Raw genomic sequence first — 19,768 nt, 5'->3', positions numbered from 1 at the left:
ATGACGCTCTTGGTAAATTTGCTTGCTGTTACTGAAAAGAAATGAAATCGATCATTGACTAACATTCATTTCTGTCAGTAGATATTCTCGAGCTCTGTGCGTGCATTACAGACTTTAGGAAACACAAAACTTACTGCCGTTATTGGCAATTACCATAGATTTCTTAGAGAGCATCTTACTAGCTTGCAGTCTTTAAAGAAGGAAAATAATGAAACTAAAGGTATTAATGAAGCTATGGGAAGATTGTGTGACTTGTTTTAAAAAAATTGGCTCTTAAAAGATATTTCAGAACAAACGAATGAAGAAGACTGTTTTAGAGTTATAACATTGTTAACTTGATTCTTGCTTTTTTTGTCTGAATGGAGTGTATTACGTCGCACACGCTGCTTTAGACAAGGAGAGGTGGAAGGGGGAGGGATTTTGGATTGAAGATAAGAAATAACTAATCGATCGAGACATCTATTTCTGGATTGCATAAGAAAACGGGGCAAGAGTTTGTTATTAACTTGGACTTTGATTTTTTGTAACAATTTCTAAGCCGCGGACTGTACAAGTGATTTCTTATCACCTTCTGATTTGGGAACAAAATAGCGACTCCAGAGTTCATTTGTTTGTTTTGGTTCATTCCTTGCTCACTTCCCGTTGGGTGATTTGGATACTGTATGTTACAGTGTGAAATTGTCTTTTACTACTTTACTCCTCTCCTCATAATAACACTGGTGGAACTTGCTCACATGTTGTAGAGAGAGATTTTTACATTTAAAAGTGCTCCCCGGGTGGTTACAGTCAGGTAGCCGAGATAAAGCTCTAAACGAGTACCGCTGTCTCTTTGGTATATTTCGTTGTCACATTGCAGGGTTGACTTTGTTCTTCATTCCCTTCACAGATCTGCATAGAAGAATTTACTTTTCTAGCTTTCCTTCTTCGATACGTTCCATAACTACGAAATCGCGTCTGAATGTTTCTTTGTTGGAAATAGTATGTATTTTAGTGAAAATGGAACAAACGAACATATGCTCTAAAACCATTACAACAAAAGGGAAACCTATCGTTAAAACCTCAGGCATTTTGGCGTGTAATTCAAGGAAATCCGGCAAAATTCGTCTGTATCAACGAATTGTGGTTACTAATTTACAAAAAAAGGATAGTATTTTAAACTCTATTGACATTCAGTTAAGTTTAGGGGAAAAAGACGTTTTGAAACCTTGGTGAAAGATCATTGTTAAAAGGGACATTTGTTTTGAAATTATATTGCTTTAAGATGACCGCCATGTTGGTGTAAACAAGACACGTTCTGAAACCAAATGCACATCTCAAATATATTTTTTACAGGTTTCTAGATTGGTTTCCAACAAAAATCCTTGCAGAAATTGATAAAGGAACCATTTAAAATTAATAAACCGCCATTATCTTGATTTTCAAAATTTTGGACAGGAGACGTTTTGAAAATGAGCTCGATGTAAGGCATCCACGGGGGTGGTGGGACCGTTTCTGGACCTTACACGCCAATAGTTCGTAACTGATTTTGAATGATATTTTGTGTTTTGTCTGCACCAGGGATGCATTTGTCGGTGTCCAGCGGGTCTGGACCCTAACCAGTCTCTTGGCTTTGGACCCCTCGAAGAAGAATTTGGTTGTATGTTACCACATACTACAACATATTGGCATACAAAACTAAATTACTATATGTCATTTTAAAAAAAAGAATTGCTCCACCGTCCTGCTATGCAAGGTAAAAATAATGCAAACAATGAAACAGTAATATAATAAACCATGCTCTGAACAGAACTCGATCCCATAGCTAGCTGATATTTTATTCGACCGTATTTTCTTTCATATTTCACATTGATTTCCTTAAAGAAAAATATAGGGCATTACTTCAGCGATCAGTTCTGACGACAAAATACATTAATATTCATATTAAAGTTTTAAAACAATTCCATAGTAGCCTATTGTGTTTTAAGCACAAATAAAAAAATGTCATATAATAGACTATGCAGTTTTGTCTTTTGTCTGTCCATCTTAAGAATCAAATCCTAAGCGTGCGATAGCATCGCATTTAAAGTTACTAGAAGTTATACTTAACTAATAAACAATAGGAATATTGGTTATGACTTCAAGCATATTATTTGAAGTGCTGTGATTCAAGAAGACCCAGCCGTTCAACGGACCGCTGGGTCAAGGGGTTTCCAAAATCTGAACTTGAAATCATTAGTTTATTACATCATTTAACCTCGCGTTATTCATGTCACGACTAGGAGACTTAAACCCTGAAGAACGTTGAAGAGGACCTGCAAGAACATTGAATGACCGCTAAAATTCCGCTCACGTAGTTTTTTTCAGCAGCAGCTAGATATGGATGGTACCTTTACAGCAGCCCAAACCGTTCTTTGTAATTCCTTCCTTGCATTGTGTTAAGCGTAAGGAAGGTAATCTCTTTAGAATTAAGATAGTCCGCCTTATGCAGAGTCGTTTTTACGTACGATTAGCGTCATACTGAAGGCCTGACTACTGCAGGAAACATGGTAGTCGAACTCTTTAGTATGACACTAATTACGCGTCAAAACGGCTCTGCATAAGACCCAGTAGAGTAACTGTCCCAATAATTGACAGTCTAAGAACAGTCTTTGAAAATTGCATTTTTTTCACCCTTTAAATGGGCCTGTCTTACTGATCTCTCGTATAGTTACGAAGACATCCTTCCTTCATCCATACACGCCACCATGAAAATAATAGACTGACAATTATTATTTTAAAATATATGTATATGAAAGGTTGTTCATTGTACCAGAAATTGACACTGTGGTTTGAGAGAATCACCAGTAATTGACACATCGTGACCCAGTAATTGACATCTCTTAATATTTTATTCCAATGAAATATATAATTTTCTACTAACTTTCCAAGCTGAATTATAAGTTTATATTTACATAAACATATGTTTATTTCTTTCTTCTAATAGAGCTATTACAGTGTTTTTGTATACAACGGATGTTAATACTGAAACAGTGGCGGCTCGTGCTACTTATACTTAGGAGGGCTGCATAAAATAAAACACTTACCTTATTTAAAAATTAATTCCATACGACGGTCCTTCCTTGTAGCAAACTTGTCGATAACTCTATTATTAAAGTTAGGGATCTTTTCAACCATTTCCTTTTCTATTGATAACATGGCAAGTGCTGTTAACCGTTTTTCTCCCATTGTATTTCTCAGAAAAGTTTTCACTCTTTTAAGGGTAGAAAAGCATCGCTCAGGTTCACTAGTAGTTAAGGGCAACGTTATGAATATTTTCAAAAGTTTTAGCACTTAAGAAAAAGTGGAAGCAAGACTATTGTTTATAATATATTGGAGGAAATTCACAGCAACACCAAGTTTCCTCAACTCTTCTCTTGCACAAACTACACTAAGTTCTGTATGAAGTTTATCTTTATCAAACACAGGAAAGAGTTCTGTACATTTATTGAAGATTTCTTCGGGAAAGGAAGCACTAAACTGATCAAAATTAGATTCCTGCAGAAGTGAAGATATGGATAAGTGGTCTGTAAAATGGAAGCGCAGGTTCACTTGGTTTAAAATAACATCACACACTTCTTTGGCTGCGGCTGTTCTTGATTGTGCGTTTGAAAGAATTCTCCTTTTGTTTTGACTTTGCGTTTCGGTATCAATTAGTCCTACTGATTCCTTGATTTTATTAATTTAAGTAGTAAAGGCAGATAAATATGATTGGACTTTTGCTGCATCTATTTGACGACTCTGTAGTTGGTTATATAGAATATCAAGATGTGGCATAACTAAGTGAAAAAAAAATTTAGCCAGAAACAAAATTCTTCATTTTGAAGATAACTCAACAAAGCAGACGCTTCATTTATTGTTGCGGTGCTTGAGGTCTCGGGTTCTGACAAAATTTGGAAGCATTCTTTCAGTTCTTCCTGCTTTTCATACACTACATTAACAGTCCTAGATTTAAAATTCCATCTAGTTGGTCCACCAGTGGGTATCCGCTTGGCAACACAGGAATCTAAAACAGCTGTTCTGTTGTGAGAGCGAGAAAAAAAGCCGGGATAGCAGAAAGATTAGAAAAGAATATTCTGGCTTTAGTGTTTTGTCTGGTAGCTCTGTCCATCACAAGATTCAATTGATGAGCAAAACAGTGCACAAAATAAGCATTAGGGTATACCTCTCTCACTTTGGCCTGAACTCCATTTATAGCCCCACTCATTACAGCTGCGCCATCATAGCTTTGCCCAATAAGTTTACTTTCTTGTTTTAAGATTTGATTAATTTCAGAAAGTATGCATTCAGCAATGGAGTCGGCATTTTGGCCATTTGAATTAAAAAAGCCCCAGAATCTTTCCATAGGAACACCTTCTGCAGTACAGTACCTTAAGACAATAACAAGCTGAAACATATCTGCAATGTCAGTTGTTTCGTCAGCCATAAGAGAAACATATTCGGCAGCTTTAATTTCTTCTATTATATTTTCCCTGGTGACTTCTAGCATACATTGAAGTAACTCATTTTGAATACTTTTAGAAGTCCCTTTAAATGCTGATGTACTGTCAAGATGAGACTTCAATAAGAAATCTAGTTCAGATGTATATTTAATCAACCCCATGAACACGCCTTGATTTTTCGATCCTTCACGATCATCATGCCCCCTTAACGCTAGTTCATGAAAACCACAAAATTTTACGCAGTTAACGATTTTTGAAAGAGTGTCCCTATTTTTTTGCACCTGACTATTATGACGTTCAATCGAGTCTTTATAGGCTTGACTTAAACAAGTCTGGACGTTCACAGAACCAAGTGTGGCTAGATTTAACATATTATTAACATGCTCCCTTGATATTTCATGTTTATGGCTTTTGTCATGAAGTCGCATCAAATCCGATACCCCTTTTTCAACCCACGCTATGTTCGCTGCGTCCTCGTCAATCCCGAACAAAAGACAAGGGAAACAGAAAAGTGCGTTTCTTATTTCACACCCACATATCCACTCATATTTGTTATATATTTCAGTATTGAAACACCTAGTGTACTGTTTTTGACGACTAACAGCAGTTTGTGTTATGTTTAGTACAGGAGTTGGTCTCCCATGTGCTTTAATTTCACACTTTTCTGCCAATGTTAAACTACCAAATCGAATAGATTTTAAATATTCTACTGAATTATTCATTTTCTCTTTACAAATACAAGATTTGGAACCACAACAAAGTACGAAAAAATACACGCACGTCGTCACAGAACACCAATGCACTCACAAGAAGACAAGGACGAAACAGACCACCCTAAAAGAACTGCAGGAATTCTAATTGTATAGTTTCATAGTTGTATAGTTTCACTTGTCTTTTGGGAACACTGATACGGAACACAAAATTCACAAGCAACACCAGATCACTCGCACGACGCAACGCAAGTACTCACTGAACGGAATACCGCATTTTCAAAGAATTAATATAATCGGGTCCATTTAGTTGTAGTGCGACATCTTCAAATTCGAATTTTAACTAGCTCAGAATTTTGTCCAATTTTTGTCCATTTTTGTCCACCCAAGAAAAAATTTTGTACCATTAAAATAAACGAGGGAGGGCCATTTCAAAATTTGGCCGAACCATTTAGCTGTAGTGCGACATCTTCAAATTCGAATTTTAAGTAGCTCAGAATTTTGTCCAAATTTTGTCCATTTTTGTCCACCCAAGAAAAAAATTTGTACCATTAAAATAAACAAGGGAGGGCCTTTTCAAAATTTGGGACACTTCAATCACCTGTAGTGCGACATCTTCAAATTCGAATTTTAACTAGCTCAGAATTTTGTCCAATTTTTGTCCATTTTTGTCCACCCAAGAAAAAATTTTGTACCATTAAAATAAACGAGGGAGGGCCATTTCAAAATTTGGGACAATTCGATCACCTGTAGTGCGACATCTTCAAATTCAAATTTTACGTAGCTCAGAATTTTGTCCAATATTTGTCCATTTTGTCCACCGAAGGAAAAAATTGTACCATTAAAATAAACGAGGGAGGGCCATTTCAAAATTTGGCCGAACCATTTAGCTGTAGTGCGACATCTTCAAATTCGAATTTTAAGTAGCTCAGAATTTTGTCCAATTTTTGTCCATTTTTGTCCACCCAAGAAAAAATTTTGTACCATTAAAATAAAGAAGGAAGGGATATTTCAAAATTTGGGACACTTCGATCACCTGTAGTGCGACATCTTCAAATTCGAATTTTAAGTAGCTCAGAATTTTGTCCAATTTTTGTCCATTTTTGTCCACGCAAGAAAAAATTTTGTACCATTAATATAAACGAGCGAGGGCCATTTCGAAACTTGGGACATTTCGATCACCCGTAGTGCGACATCTTTGAATTCGAATTTTAACTAACTTTGAATTTTGTCCAATTTTTGTCTCTAGTGCCGTTTCAAAATTTTTCCACTTACATCACTTGTAGTGATAAAGTTCAAATTCTAATTTTAATTATTCAAAATTTAGTCTAGGTTTTTTTCATTTTTGTAAAACCATGAAAAATTTTTGTACCATTCAATTTAACCATTGAGGGCAATTACAAATAGTGGCCAGTTCGATCACCTGGAGTGCGATAGCTTTTTATTCGAATTTTGACTAACTGACAAGTGAGAACTAAGTACATTTCTCTTACCACAAAGAACTTTGTACCATTCAAGTAAACGATGGAGGGTCATTTCAAGATTTGGCCAATTCGATATCTTGTAGTGCGACAATATTTAAATCCTAATTTTAATTAACTCATAATTTTGTCCGATGCGTGTACGTTGTTGTAGAACCAAAAATAATTTTGTAATATTTAAAAGAACGAATTAAGGACATTTTTAAATTTTAATCACATGGATTATTTGTAGTGCTACATCTTTAAATTAAAGCTTTTAACAAGCTTACAATTTTGTCTAAATTTTGTACTTTCTTCTATCACCAGTAAAAGATTTTCTACAATTTAGGAAAACATCAAGGGGTCATTTCAAAGTTTGGCCTATTCGAACACCTGTAATGTGACATCTTAATAGTGATGTCAACCTGTTCGGCTCGGCAGGAGCCATCTCGGTTGCGATAAGCCATCGGCTCAGCTCAGGCGACCCATCGGCTCGACTCAGGTTGGCCACGGCTTGGGTCGGTTCGGCTCACGTGAGACATGGGCTCGGTTTGGTTCGGCGGAATTGAGTCACCAGTTCGAACCGGCTCAGTTGCGACGAGCCACCGGCTCAGTTCGGCTCGGCTCAGGTGAGCCATCATCTCTCTTTTTCTCGGCTCGGCTCAGCTCATGCGAGACATCGGCTCGGACCGGCTCGGTTTTGAGATCTGTTGGCTCGGCTCAATTCTCGGTTCGGCTCGGTAGTGACTTAACCGTGAGCCGAGTCGCTCGAGCCGTTGACAACACTGTTCGAATGTTATGTAGCTCAGAACTTAGTGAATTTTTACTATCAACAAAACTTTTGTAAAATTCAAATAAACGTGGAAGAGTCATTTCAAATTTGGCCAATTAGATCACCTGTAGTGTGACCATCTTCAAATTCTGAATTCAAAATGCCGAATTACCATTAACTTCGAATGCCACCAATTCGTATTAAAGAATTAAGAACAACAGCGTCCTCTACGAGTTTTGCACCTTCAGAAAATGTAGATATTTTATTTTGTACCCTCGCCGTTAATGAGAAATTCCTAATTAAAAATGGGGAATTACCATTAACTTGGAACACCACCAGCGTCTTCTACGAGTTTTGCACCCTCCGAAAATGTCGATATTTCATTTTGTACCCTCGCCGTTAATGAGAAATTCCGAATTACCATTAACTTGGAACGCCACTGTTTTATACTGAAGAATTAAGAACACCAGCGTCTTCTACGAGTTTTGCACCCTCAGGAAAAGTCGCTATTTCATTTTGTACCCTCACTGCTAATGAGAAATTCCTAATTCAAAATGCCGAATTTCCATTAGCTTGGAACGCCACCAATTCGTATTGAAGAACCAAGAATACCAGCGTTTTCTAGAAGTTTTTTACGCACAGAAAATGTCGATATTTCATTTTGTAACCTCACAGTTAATGAGAAATGCCAAACTCAGAATGCCGAAATAACATTAACCTGGAAATCCAACAACACATTTTGAAGAAATAACAATATTAGAGTCTTCTGCCGTTTTAGCATTTTCAGAAAATGTGGATAATGAGAAATTTAAAGTTCAAAATGCCGAATAATCATTAATTTGGAATGCCACCAATTCGTATTGCAGAACTAAGAACACTTCTACGTCTTCTACGAGTTCTATATTCTCTGAAACTGTCGTTATTTCATTTTGTACCCTTACAGTTAATGAGAAATTTTCAATTTAAAGTGCCTAATTATCATTAACTTGAAACAGCACGAACTCATTTTGAAGAAATAAGATAAGCGTTTCCTATGAGTCCTGCTCCGTCAGAAAATGCCGATAATTCGTTTTGTGTCTTGTCAGTTAACGAGGAATTCAAATTCAACATGTCCCAAATCACATTTTGTCTACAGTAAAACAACATATTTTAGCAAAAGGATAGTTTAGTAATGAATAATTAATTAAACTGTAGTAATACGTAGATATTATGTTACAAGATAGTTCAATTAATTACGTTAAAATATGACAAAGTATACTGATAAAGTACATTATTTTATTATTAGCATAGGTGAAAGTGGATCTGAAAAGGAAGAGGACACATGAGGTATCGCTGTTCCCTGTACCTATCTTTGTCAATTGTATTTTTTTTTTTAGGAAGTAGAGAATGCGATAGATTTTGGAAGCGGGGTAACGGCGTCCACTTGCATTCCCCTTCACTTTTACATCCAATTGTTTGCTCGAAGTTATTTCGATGTCCAAAACTCGTAGAATAAGCTGGTGTTCTCAATTCTTCAAAATGAGTTGGTGGCGTTCCAAGTTAATGGTAATTCGGCATTTTGAATTTTGAATTTCTCATTAACTGTGAGAGTACAAAATAAATTATCGACATTTTCTAAGGGTGCAAAACTTGTAGAAGACGCTGGTGTTCTTAATTCTTCAGTACAAATTAATAGCGTTCCAAAATAATGGTAATTCGGCATTTTGAATACGGAATTTCTCATTAACTATCGGGGTACAAAACGAAATATCGACATTTTCTGAGGGTGAAAAAGTCGTAGAGGACGCTGTTGTTCTTAATTCTTTAATACGAATTGGTGGCATTCCAAGTTAACTGTAATTCGGCATTTTGAATTCGGAATTTCTCATTAACTGTCAGATACAAAACTACATATCGACATTTTCTGCGTGTGCAAAATCGTAGAAGACATTGGTGTTCTTTATTCTTCAATACAAATTGGTGGTTTTCCAAGTTAATGGTAATTCGGCATTTTGAATTTTAGTTATCTCAGTTACTGGGAAGGTTCGAAATGAAATATAGACATCTTCGGAGGGTGCTAAACTCGTGGAAGACGCCGGTGTTCTTAATTCTTCAGTACGAAATAGTGGCGTTCCAAGTTAATAGTAATTCGGCATTTTGAATTCGGAATTTCTCATTAACTGTGAGGGTACAAAATGAAATATCGACATTTTCTGCAGGTGCAAAACTCGTAGAAGACGCTGGTGTTCTTAATTTTTTGAAACGAGCTGGTGGCGTTCCAAGTTAATGGTAATTCGGAATTTTGAATTCGGAATTTCTCATTAACTGTGAGGGTACAAAATGAAATATCGACATTTTGTAAGGGTGCAAAACTCGTAGATGACACTGATATTGTTAATTCTTCGAAATGAGTTGGTCAAGTGCCCCAAATTTTGAAATGGCCCTCCTTCGTTTATTTTAATGGTACAAAATTTTTTCTTGGGTGGACAAAAATGGAAAAAAATTGGACAAAATTCTAAGCTACTTAAAATTCGAATTTGAAGATGTCGCACTACAGGTAATCGAAGTGTACCAAATTTTGAAATGGCCCTCCCTCGTTTATTTTAATGGTACAAAATCTTTTCTTGGGTGGACAAAAATGGACAAAAATTGTACAAAATTCTGAGCTAGTTAAAATTCATATTTGAAGATGCACTACAGCTAAATGGTTCGGCCAAATTTTGAAATGGCCCTCCCTCGTTTATTTTAATGGTACAAATTTTTTTCTTGGGTGGACAAAAATGGACAAAAATTGGACAAAATTCTGAGCTACTTAAAATTTGAATTTGAAGATGTCGCACTACAGCTAAATGGTTCGGCCAAATTTTGAAATGGCCCTCCCTCGTTTATTTTAATGGTACAAAATTTTTTCTTGGGTGGACAAAAATGGACAAAATTCTGAGCTACTTAAAATTCGAATTTGAAGATGTCGCACTACAGCTAAATGGTTCGGCCAAATTTTGAAATGGCCCTCCCTCGTTTATTTTAATGGTACAAAATTTTTTCTTGGGTGGACAAAAATGGACAAAAATTGGACAAAATTCTGAGCTACTTAAAATTCAAATTTGAAGATGTCGCACTACAGCTACATGGTTCGGCCAAATTTTGGAATGACCCTCCCTCGTTTATTTTAATGGTACAAACTTTTTTCTTGGGTGGACAAAAATTGGACAAAATTCTGAGCTTGTTAAAATTCAAATTTGAAGATGTCGCACTATAGCTAAATGGTTCGGCGAAATTTTGAAATGGCCCTGCCTCGTTTACTTTAATGGTACAAACTTTTTTCTTGGGTGGACAAAAATGGACAAAATTCTGAGCAACTTAAAATTCAAATTTGAAGATGTCGCACTAGAGGTGATTGAAGCACCCCAAATTTTGAAATGGCCCTCCCTCGTTTATTTTAATGGTACAAAATTTTTTCTTGGGTGGACAAAAATGGACAAAAATTGGACAAAATTCTGAGCTAGTTAAAATTCAAATTTGAAGATGTCGCACTACAAGTAAATGGACCCAATATAATCCACTATTGCACAGAATAAATCGCTTGCCTACTAGAAACACCCCGCCAGTAGACAAACAACACAAGTATACTCAGCGTTGCTAATCAAAGAAAGGGATATTATGCCACTCGCAGCTAAAAATCAGAAAATGAAGATTTTCTATAGGATTAGCCTGGGGAGAGTTGGTAAGTCTGAATATACTCGCGCATCGTCAAACAAAGCAGACGAACACAAATTGAGAAGAACGCGCTTGCGCAAACTGTCAAAACTGCGAAAGGACTGCAGGGAAAGCAGTCCACACGTTATCTGGAAAGCCATGCTAAAAAGGGGAGGAAGTGGAATCACAACGTCGTAAGAAAGGCCAGGAGATTGTACTGACAGTCCAAGGGAGTGAAGTGGAACAACAAATTTGCTAAAAGCAGGCGAAAAATTGAACAACAAAACGCGTGTTAAAAGAGCATATATATAAAGATTGATTATGAAATCTGGGATCGGAAATATGGAATTACTTTAGGGGGGCTGCAGTCCTGCAGCCTACCCCCACGGGCCGCCGCTGTACTGAAATAATAATTAAATTCTTGTTAGTTAGCAATATTGTTAAGATAGCTCAAGTCCATTTTGTTTTTCTTTTCGCTTTCTTTTTGTTTATGAACATTTGTTTTTCATTGTTCTTTGATGTTGAGTGTTGTGGTCCCGTCCTTCCCACCCTTTTCCTTGTTCCCTTTTCCCCCCAGTTATTGCAAATAAAGGATGATGAAAAAGGCTAAAGGAAAATAAAATGCGATGATGATAGCCCGTTTCGGTTAAAGTCTTCAGATGCCGAAACTGAAGAGGCGGATGTGAGCATTAAAAAAAAAAAATGATTTCAAAGTAAAATTTGTCTTCTTATCCCAGTATATTTACTAGAGTACTATTGTCTTCACAATATTCTCCAAACTGTATATTCTGAACAGTATTATGCTATTTTCTTATATTTAGAGAGTACACATAAATGCATATTTACTTACAGTGTGTTTTATGGGAGTAAATACGTAGGAATAAACATTTGTTATAGAAAGTCCATATACTTTTACACCGCTAAACATTTTTAAATATATATACACGTGGATTATCTAAGCTTGACCCTTCTACTATTATATTATAAAGATATTAATTTTTTTTTAAAATTTATAAACAAATTAGGTTGTTTAATTGCCAGAAAACATACGTCGTCTGTCGAAAAGATCGTAAGATTGTAAGTGTATGGCATGTCACATATTCAGAATGTTGATGTAAAGTGTCCTTTTTTACTGTGTATTACGAAATCTCTAAAAATTTTAAAATATGAGGAATTTCGAAGAGTGTACACGGTGTTACAAAAAATTCTCTATCAACTCTTGGTACAGGAATGCAAATGTAAAGAGGAAGCAAACAAGGATTTCAACCTACTGCGGATCCATTCAAGCCTGTATTGACCGTACCACTGAAACGACATTTTATTCAAACAGCTTCTGCTACTCATGATGTCTGACCCCCATAAAACGAAATTTGCTCGGAATTCGATCAGATCGTTGATGATCGTTTGATCGCGTTTGATCCCCACCACTTATCGTTTGATCGCAACGCGTATTAACGTATTATAAGTAATTATGTAGGGAATCCAACAGGTTAACCTGTTAGACACCATTAAAACAAATTTTCTCGGAATTCGGTCAGATCGTTCGATCATAGTTTGGTCGCGTTTGAACGCCACCAATTATTGTTTGATTGCCACGCGTGTTAACGTAACATAAGTAATTATGTAGGGGATCCAACAGGTTTACCTGTTAGCCCCCCATGAAACCAAATTTGCTCGGAATTCGATCAGATCGTTGATCATCGTTTGATCGCGTTTGATCCCCACCAAGTATCGTTTGATCGCAATGCGTATTAACGTATTATAAGTAATTATGTAGGGAATCCAACAGGTTAACCTGTTAGACCCCATTAAAACAAATTTGCTCGGAATTCGATCAGATCTTTGATCATCGTTTGATCGCGTTTGATCCCCACCAATTATCGTTTGATCGCAACGCGTATTAACGTATTATAATTAATTATGTAGGGAATTCAACAGGTTAAATGTTATACCACATTAAAACAAATTTGCTCGGAATTCGGTCAGATCGTTCGATCATAGTTTGGTCGCGTTTGATGGCCACCAATTATTGTTTGATTGCCACAAATATTAACGTAACATAAGTAATTATGTAGGGGATCCAACTGGTTTACCTGTTAGCCCCCCATGAAACCAAATTTGCTCGGAATTCCGTCAGATCGTTTGATCGTCGTTCGATCGCGATTGATCGACACCAATTATCGTTTGATCGCCACGCGTATTAACGTATTATAAGTAATTATGTAGGAAATCCAACAGGTTAACCAGTTAGCCCCCATGAAACGAAATTGGTTCGGAATTTGGTCAGATCGTTGATCATCGTTTGATCGCGTTTGATCGCCACCAATTATCGTTTGATCGCAACACGTATTAACGTAATATAAGTAATTATGTACGGGATCCAACAGGTTAACCTGTTAGCCCCCATGAAACGAAATTTGCTCGGAATTCGGTTAGATCGTTCATCATCGTTTGATCGCGTTTGATCCCCACCACGTATCGTTTGATCGCAACGCATATTAACGTAATATAAGTAATTATGTAGGGGATCCAACAGGTTAACCTGTTAGCCCCCATGAAACGAAATTTGCTCGGAATTCGGTCAGATCGTTCATCATCGTTTGATCGCGTTTGATAGCCACCAATTATCGTTTGATCGCAACGCATATTAACATAATATAAGTAATTATGTAGGGGAACTAACAGGTTAACCTGTTAGCCTCCCATGAAACCGAATTTGCTCAGAATTGGGTCAGATCGTTTGATCGCCAAGCGTATTAACGTAATATAAGGAATTATGTAGGGGGACAACAGGTTAACCTGTTAGCCCCCATACATAATTCCTTATATGACGTTAATACGCTTGGCGATCAAACGATAATTGTTGGCGATCAAACGCGATCTAACGACGATCAAACGATCTAACTCAATTGGGATCAAATTTGCTTACATGGGGGGCTAATAGGTCACCGGTAAAATAAACGTTTGATCGCCACCCGTAGTGACGTAATTCAAGTAATAATGTAGCGGGGCTAAGAGGTTAACATCTTAGCCCTTCATCGAACTAAATTCTATCAGAATTGGCTCAGATCGTTTCATTGTCGTTTGATCACGTTTAATCGCCTAAAATTATCGTTTGATTGTCACCTGTAGTGACGTAATACAAGTAATTACTTTAGGGGGTTAACCTCTTAAACCCCATTGAACCAAATGCAATCGGAATTTGGTCAGATCGTTTTATTGTTGTTTATTAGCGTTTTATCGCCAACAATTATCGTTTGATCCACACCCCTAGTGACGCAATACAAGTATTTAAGTAAGGGTGCTAACAGGTTAACCAGTTAGCCCACCATCAAACCAAATTCGATCGGAATTGGATCAGATCGTTTCATTGTCGTTTGATCGTGTTTGATCAGCAACAATTTTCTTTTGGTCGCCACGCGGAGTGACGTAATACATGTAATTACGTAGGAGCAGGGGTGTAGCCAGGGGGGTGCATCGGGTCCAGGCCCCCCAAGTGATTTCCTGCCCCCTAAATGAGCAGCTTTTAAAACATCATAGTAAAGTTATCTCGCTTCATTCATTTAAAAGTAACAAAGTTTATTGACAATTAATAATTTACCGTAAAATAGTATGGATAAATATTGTTTTTCCATACCGATCGAAAAATAGGATGTTTTTTTTTTTTTTTTTTTGTGACAGCAGATTACGCAATTTACTGCGATTTATATTTGACAGTTTGAAGACAAACTTTTCAGCAAGGTACTATAAATACAGCCATAAAACAAAGGTACTAAACTGATTTGTAAGTCCAGTATATTTTTATATAATTTAACAAGTATTTTAAAAGACATAGAGGATGGAAAATTAGGTGAGAAACAATGTTTTTATTCAGTTTGGATTTCATTGGCTGACTCTTTTATTTCTACTTAGTGTAATAAAATAATTATGTTTTTCTTTTAGTCACGAAAAATAAATAAATATTTTTGTCAGAAAACCGTAAAGAAATTAAGTGAAATTTTAAAGAAAATCAATCTTGTGTAGATAGGTTCTGTATACAAGGTCTTAAATTTAAATACAAAGGTAACCAAGAAAAGTTTTGTTGCTTTTTCACCCACCACCTTCGAACATCAATATGTCACCTTCGAAGATCGAAAATAATCCCCATCAGCATCGACGACCTTCTCCCATCATTCTGAAAGGCCATTGATTCCATCGCGTTAGAACATGATGGGCCGTGAAACGAAGAATGTATCAGTGCATTTTGCACTTTTACTAGGGGTTTGAACTGGCGTCCTCTAAGGTGATTGTCCAAAGAATGAAAAAAGTGACAATCGGACGGTGCAATACCCGGGGAATATAGTGGTTGCAATATTGTTTCCCATCCAAGGCGTAGAATGGTGTCCTGAGCCATCCTAGCCACATGGGACTTAGCGTTGTACCGTAAACGAGGAACCGTTTGCAATTCAAAAGTAATGGTTCCAGAGTTTTGAGTTCTTGAACACAGCTCAACTGCTGACCCTACACAGTTGCATTGATACTTTGACCAGCTGGTAGCAGTTCCCGATGCACGATGCAACAAACACACAGAAGGACCTTTTTCTGGTGCTGTGCTGGTTTCGGCTGTTTTGAAATCGCTTCATGGGATGCTAACCAATGGTAACGGCGCCGTAGAGCTTCGTATAGGACCCACTTTTTTATCACATGTCAACACCCTGTCCAGAAATGGCTCCGAAACAGTAAATAAACACAGGCGACTGTCGCGGTGCCTTCTGGCCCAGAGTCAAAACATGTGGGACCTATCGACTGAACTTGTAGTGCTTCCCAAGTTGATGGATGTGCTGCCGAATGGTTTCTCCACTCACACTGAATTGTAGTCTCAGTTCCTCTTTCTACATGTGTTAGTCTTCCGGCACGTGGTGTTTACGGGTGTTTCATCATCGTCATTAAACTTGTTAAACCATCGCTGCACAGTCCGCGTCGTCACGACACCCTCACCAAAGGCCTGACATATCTTCTGTCCCGCTGCAGCGGCGTTTGACCTCCAATTGAACTCGTTCAGCATACATGCGCTTATGAACCTCTGTGGATGTCCCATGGAAGTTTAGGTTGTATCTGAATTGCCACAACCAGGTAGTATGTTGGATATACCGACACAAACAACTGATCTTCGCCTTATTTCCACTCTCACTCAAGTCACGGTGTGAGGACCAATTGAACATAGACCTCCACGAAAAGTGACAGAATTTTCTTGGTTACCTTTATAGTTATGCACAAAAGTGGGTCCCGTTTGGTCGGGGGCAGTAGTTCTTCATTAAGGAGAAAAGAAGAAGCTAAAATAGTGTTTTTAGTTTTCCAGAAGGAAACCAAAATTTGCCTTTTTTCAGGCCTCAAAAACACTAACAGCAAAACATTTTTTGTCTTTGTACATTGCAGCTCGCCCCCCTCAAAAACGAAGAGCCCCTCCTACATAAACCTGCTGGCTACACCCCTGCGTAGGGAGGCTAACAGGTTTAAATCTTAGCCCCATCGAACCAAATTTTATCGGAATTTGCTCAGATCGTTTCATTGTAGTTTGAACGCCTTTGATCGCCAAAAATTATCGTTTGATTACCACGCGTAGTAAGGTAATACAAGTAACTATGTAGGCGAATTTACCTGTTAGCCCCCTGTTGAACCTCATTTAATCGAATTTGATGAGATTGATTTATTGTCGTTTGATCCCGTTTGATTGCAAAAAAAAAAAAAAAGTTTGATCGCCAAGCGTAATGACGTATCACAAGTAATTGGGTAGAGGGGCTAACAGGTTAACGTGTTAGCACCCCCATCGCACCAAATTTAATCCGAATTGGGTCAGATCGTTTCATTGTTGTTCATCACAGTAGTAATGGCCCCACTTGGCCTCACTTTTTGGCCCCTGGGTCCCTGCCTCAGGACCCATGGTCCCTGGCCGGGGTCAATGACCTAGGGGTACCTAGGACCACCCCGTCTAAATTTTGGCAGGGGTACCATGGCCCACCCCCTAAATTTTGGCAGGGGTACATAGGACCACCCCCTTAAATTTTGGCAGGGGTACATAGGACCACCCCCTTAAATTTTGGAAATTGCCAAATTTAAAAATTAGGTATGGTAGCCTAGGACCATAGTATGTACCTCTATCCGTATTGGGTGTCTATGTCGTTCCCTTTCATGGGTAAAAAATTGCCAAAAAGTCAAATTTCGGGGGTTTTTGACCTAATTTATCCCCTTGGATGAGGTGTTATTATCCTATATAGTTATATGGGCGTATACAGGGGTCCATTACCTTTCATAAGATATGGGTATATTAATGCACCCCTTGAAAAATTTGGAAGAAGTACCTTGGCCCACCCCTTAAATTTTGGAAATTGCCCAATTTAAACATTGGGTATTATAGTACAGGACCCTAATATGTATTATGATAAATTTGGGTGGTCCACCTCGTTCCCTTCTAGGGGTACAAAATTGCCAAAATATAAACGTAAGCAATACGTAGTACCACGTGTTTGGTTTTTGGTCGATTTTATCCCCTTTGATGAGGTGTTATTATCCTATATAGTCATATGGTCATGTATAGGGGTCCATTACCTTTCATAAGATGTGGGTATATTGGTGCACTCCTTTAAAAATTTGGGAGGGGTACTTTGGCCCACCCCTTAAATTTTGGAAATTGCTCATTTTATATATTTGGTATTATAGTACTGGACCCTAACATGTATTATAATAAATTTGGGTGGTCCACCTCGTTCCCTTCTAGGGGTACAAAATTGCTAAAATATAAACGTAAGCAATACGTTGTACCACGTGTTTGTTCTTTTGGCCCAATTTATCCTCTTGGATGAGGTTCTATTACCTTATATGGTTATGTATAGGGGTCTATTCCCTATCATAAGACATAGGTACATTTGTACACTCCTTTAAAAATTTGGGAGGGGTACTTTGGCCCACCCCTTAAATTTTAGAAATTGCTCATTTTATATATTTGGTATTATAGTACTGGACCCTAACATGTATTATGATAAATTTGGGTGGTCCACCTCGTTCCCTTTTAGGGGTACAAAATTGCCAAATTTTAGTACAACCACGTGTTTGTTTTGGCTCAATTTATCCCCTTGGATGAGGTCCTATTACCTTATATGATTATATGGTTATGTATATTGGTCCATTCCCTATTATAAGACATGGGTATATTGATGCACCCAGGGAGGGGTACCTTGGCCCATCTCTTTATTTTGGAAATTGCCCAATTTAAACATTTGGTATAATAGTATAAGACCCTAATATACATTATGATAAATTTGGGTGGTCCATCTCGTTCCCTTTCATGGGTACGAAATTGCCAAATTTTTGTACAACCACGTGTTTCGTTTTTCACCTAATTTATTCACTTGGATGAGGTCCTATTACCTATTATGATTATATGGTCATGTATAGGGGTCCATTTTCTATCATAAGACATAGGTACATTGATGCACCCCAGGAGGGGTACCATAGCCAATCCCTTAAATTTTGGAAATTTTTCAATTTAAGCATTCGCTATCATAGTACATGTCCTCAATATGTATCATGATAAATTTGGGTGGTCCACCTTGTTCCCTTTCATGAGTAAAAAAAAAATGCCAAAATATAAACATAAGCAATATGTTGCATCACGTGTTTGGTTTTTGGCCCAATTTATCCCGTTTGATGCGGTCTTATACCGTATATGGTCATATGGTCATGTATATAGGTTCATTTCCTATCATAAGACATGAGTACATTGATGCACCCTTTAAAAATTTGGGAGGGGTATCTTGCCTCATCCACCCAGTTTTAGAAATTGTTTAGTATAAGCATTTGGTATCTTCGTACAGGTCTTCAATATGTACCACTATAAATTTGGATGGTCCACATCGTTCCCTTTCATGGGTAAAGAACTACCAAAAATCAAATTTCGGAGGTTATTGACCCCTATTTAATACGTTATATGGTTTATTACCTCTATATGTTTATGTTCTCTTTTAAATTTGGGAATTATCAAATAACAACATTCGGTAAACGTTTTCTAGGACCCATTGGTATTCCTCTTATGGCCAAATATTCAAAATTTAAAGGTTATTGACCGGCTTTATTACAGGATTTATTACTTTTTCATAAGACATAGGTGTATTTGTGTACCAATCTTAAATTTTGGAAGGGGTACATTTCTTATTGTCATATCAATAATTGGTAATTGTTCTTAAAATTGGATAGTATCTCATTCATTGGGTAAATCATTATGATCACGTGATCAGTTATTGACCTATGATGAGATTAGGAGTCCAGGACATTGGTACATTTAAACTTTGTAGGATAATTTGAGAATGCGTCATTGGTATTGATTATTACAGCCAAATATAAACGTAAGCAATACGATGTACCACGTGATTGACCTTGATGAGGTAGTGTACAGGGATACATAGCTAACCTTATTGAATCTTATGACTCATAGTCTTAAGGGAATACATGCTACAACACTGGCAAAGTTATTGTTGATGCAATTTGATTGGTTGATCACTATCTTTCGTGCAATCTGATTGGCTGATCACTATCTTTCGTGCAATCTGATTGGTTGCTGATTTTCAAATCTTTGCTGCATTCAGTTTTGTTTTAACATTTAAAAAGTTTGAAACTTTGGTTTGATATTTTTTCGTTTGATATTTTTAGTTTAAAAACTTT

The 19,768-nt window shown here is 37.2% G+C and overlaps 1 protein-coding gene across 1 annotated transcript; it reads right to left on the bottom strand.

Moving 5' to 3' along the window:
• Positions 1-4,021: 4,021 nt before the first annotated feature.
• LOC145689808 (zinc finger MYM-type protein 1-like) lies at positions 4,022-5,179 on the bottom strand. The gene has a single exon (XM_081764015.1). The coding sequence runs from the start codon at positions 5,177-5,179 to the stop codon at positions 4,022-4,024; it is 1,158 nt and encodes a 385-aa protein (XP_081620141.1).
• Positions 5,180-19,768: the final 14,589 nt, after the last annotated feature.

This window comes from Thermobia domestica, chromosome 7 (assembly GCF_964235325.1).
Source record: "Thermobia domestica chromosome 7, izTheDome1.hap1.1, whole genome shotgun sequence".
Taxonomy (NCBI): Eukaryota; Metazoa; Arthropoda; class Insecta; order Zygentoma; family Lepismatidae; genus Thermobia; species Thermobia domestica.
Note: the sequence above shows the minus strand (reverse complement) of the source record. Positions and strands in the feature narration are given on the sequence as shown.

Excerpts from the sequence above, each read along its gene's own strand:
- LOC145689808 (XM_081764015.1), bottom strand. The coding sequence starts at position 5,179 with ATGAATAATTCAGTAGAATATTTAAAATCTATTCGATTTGGTAGTTTA.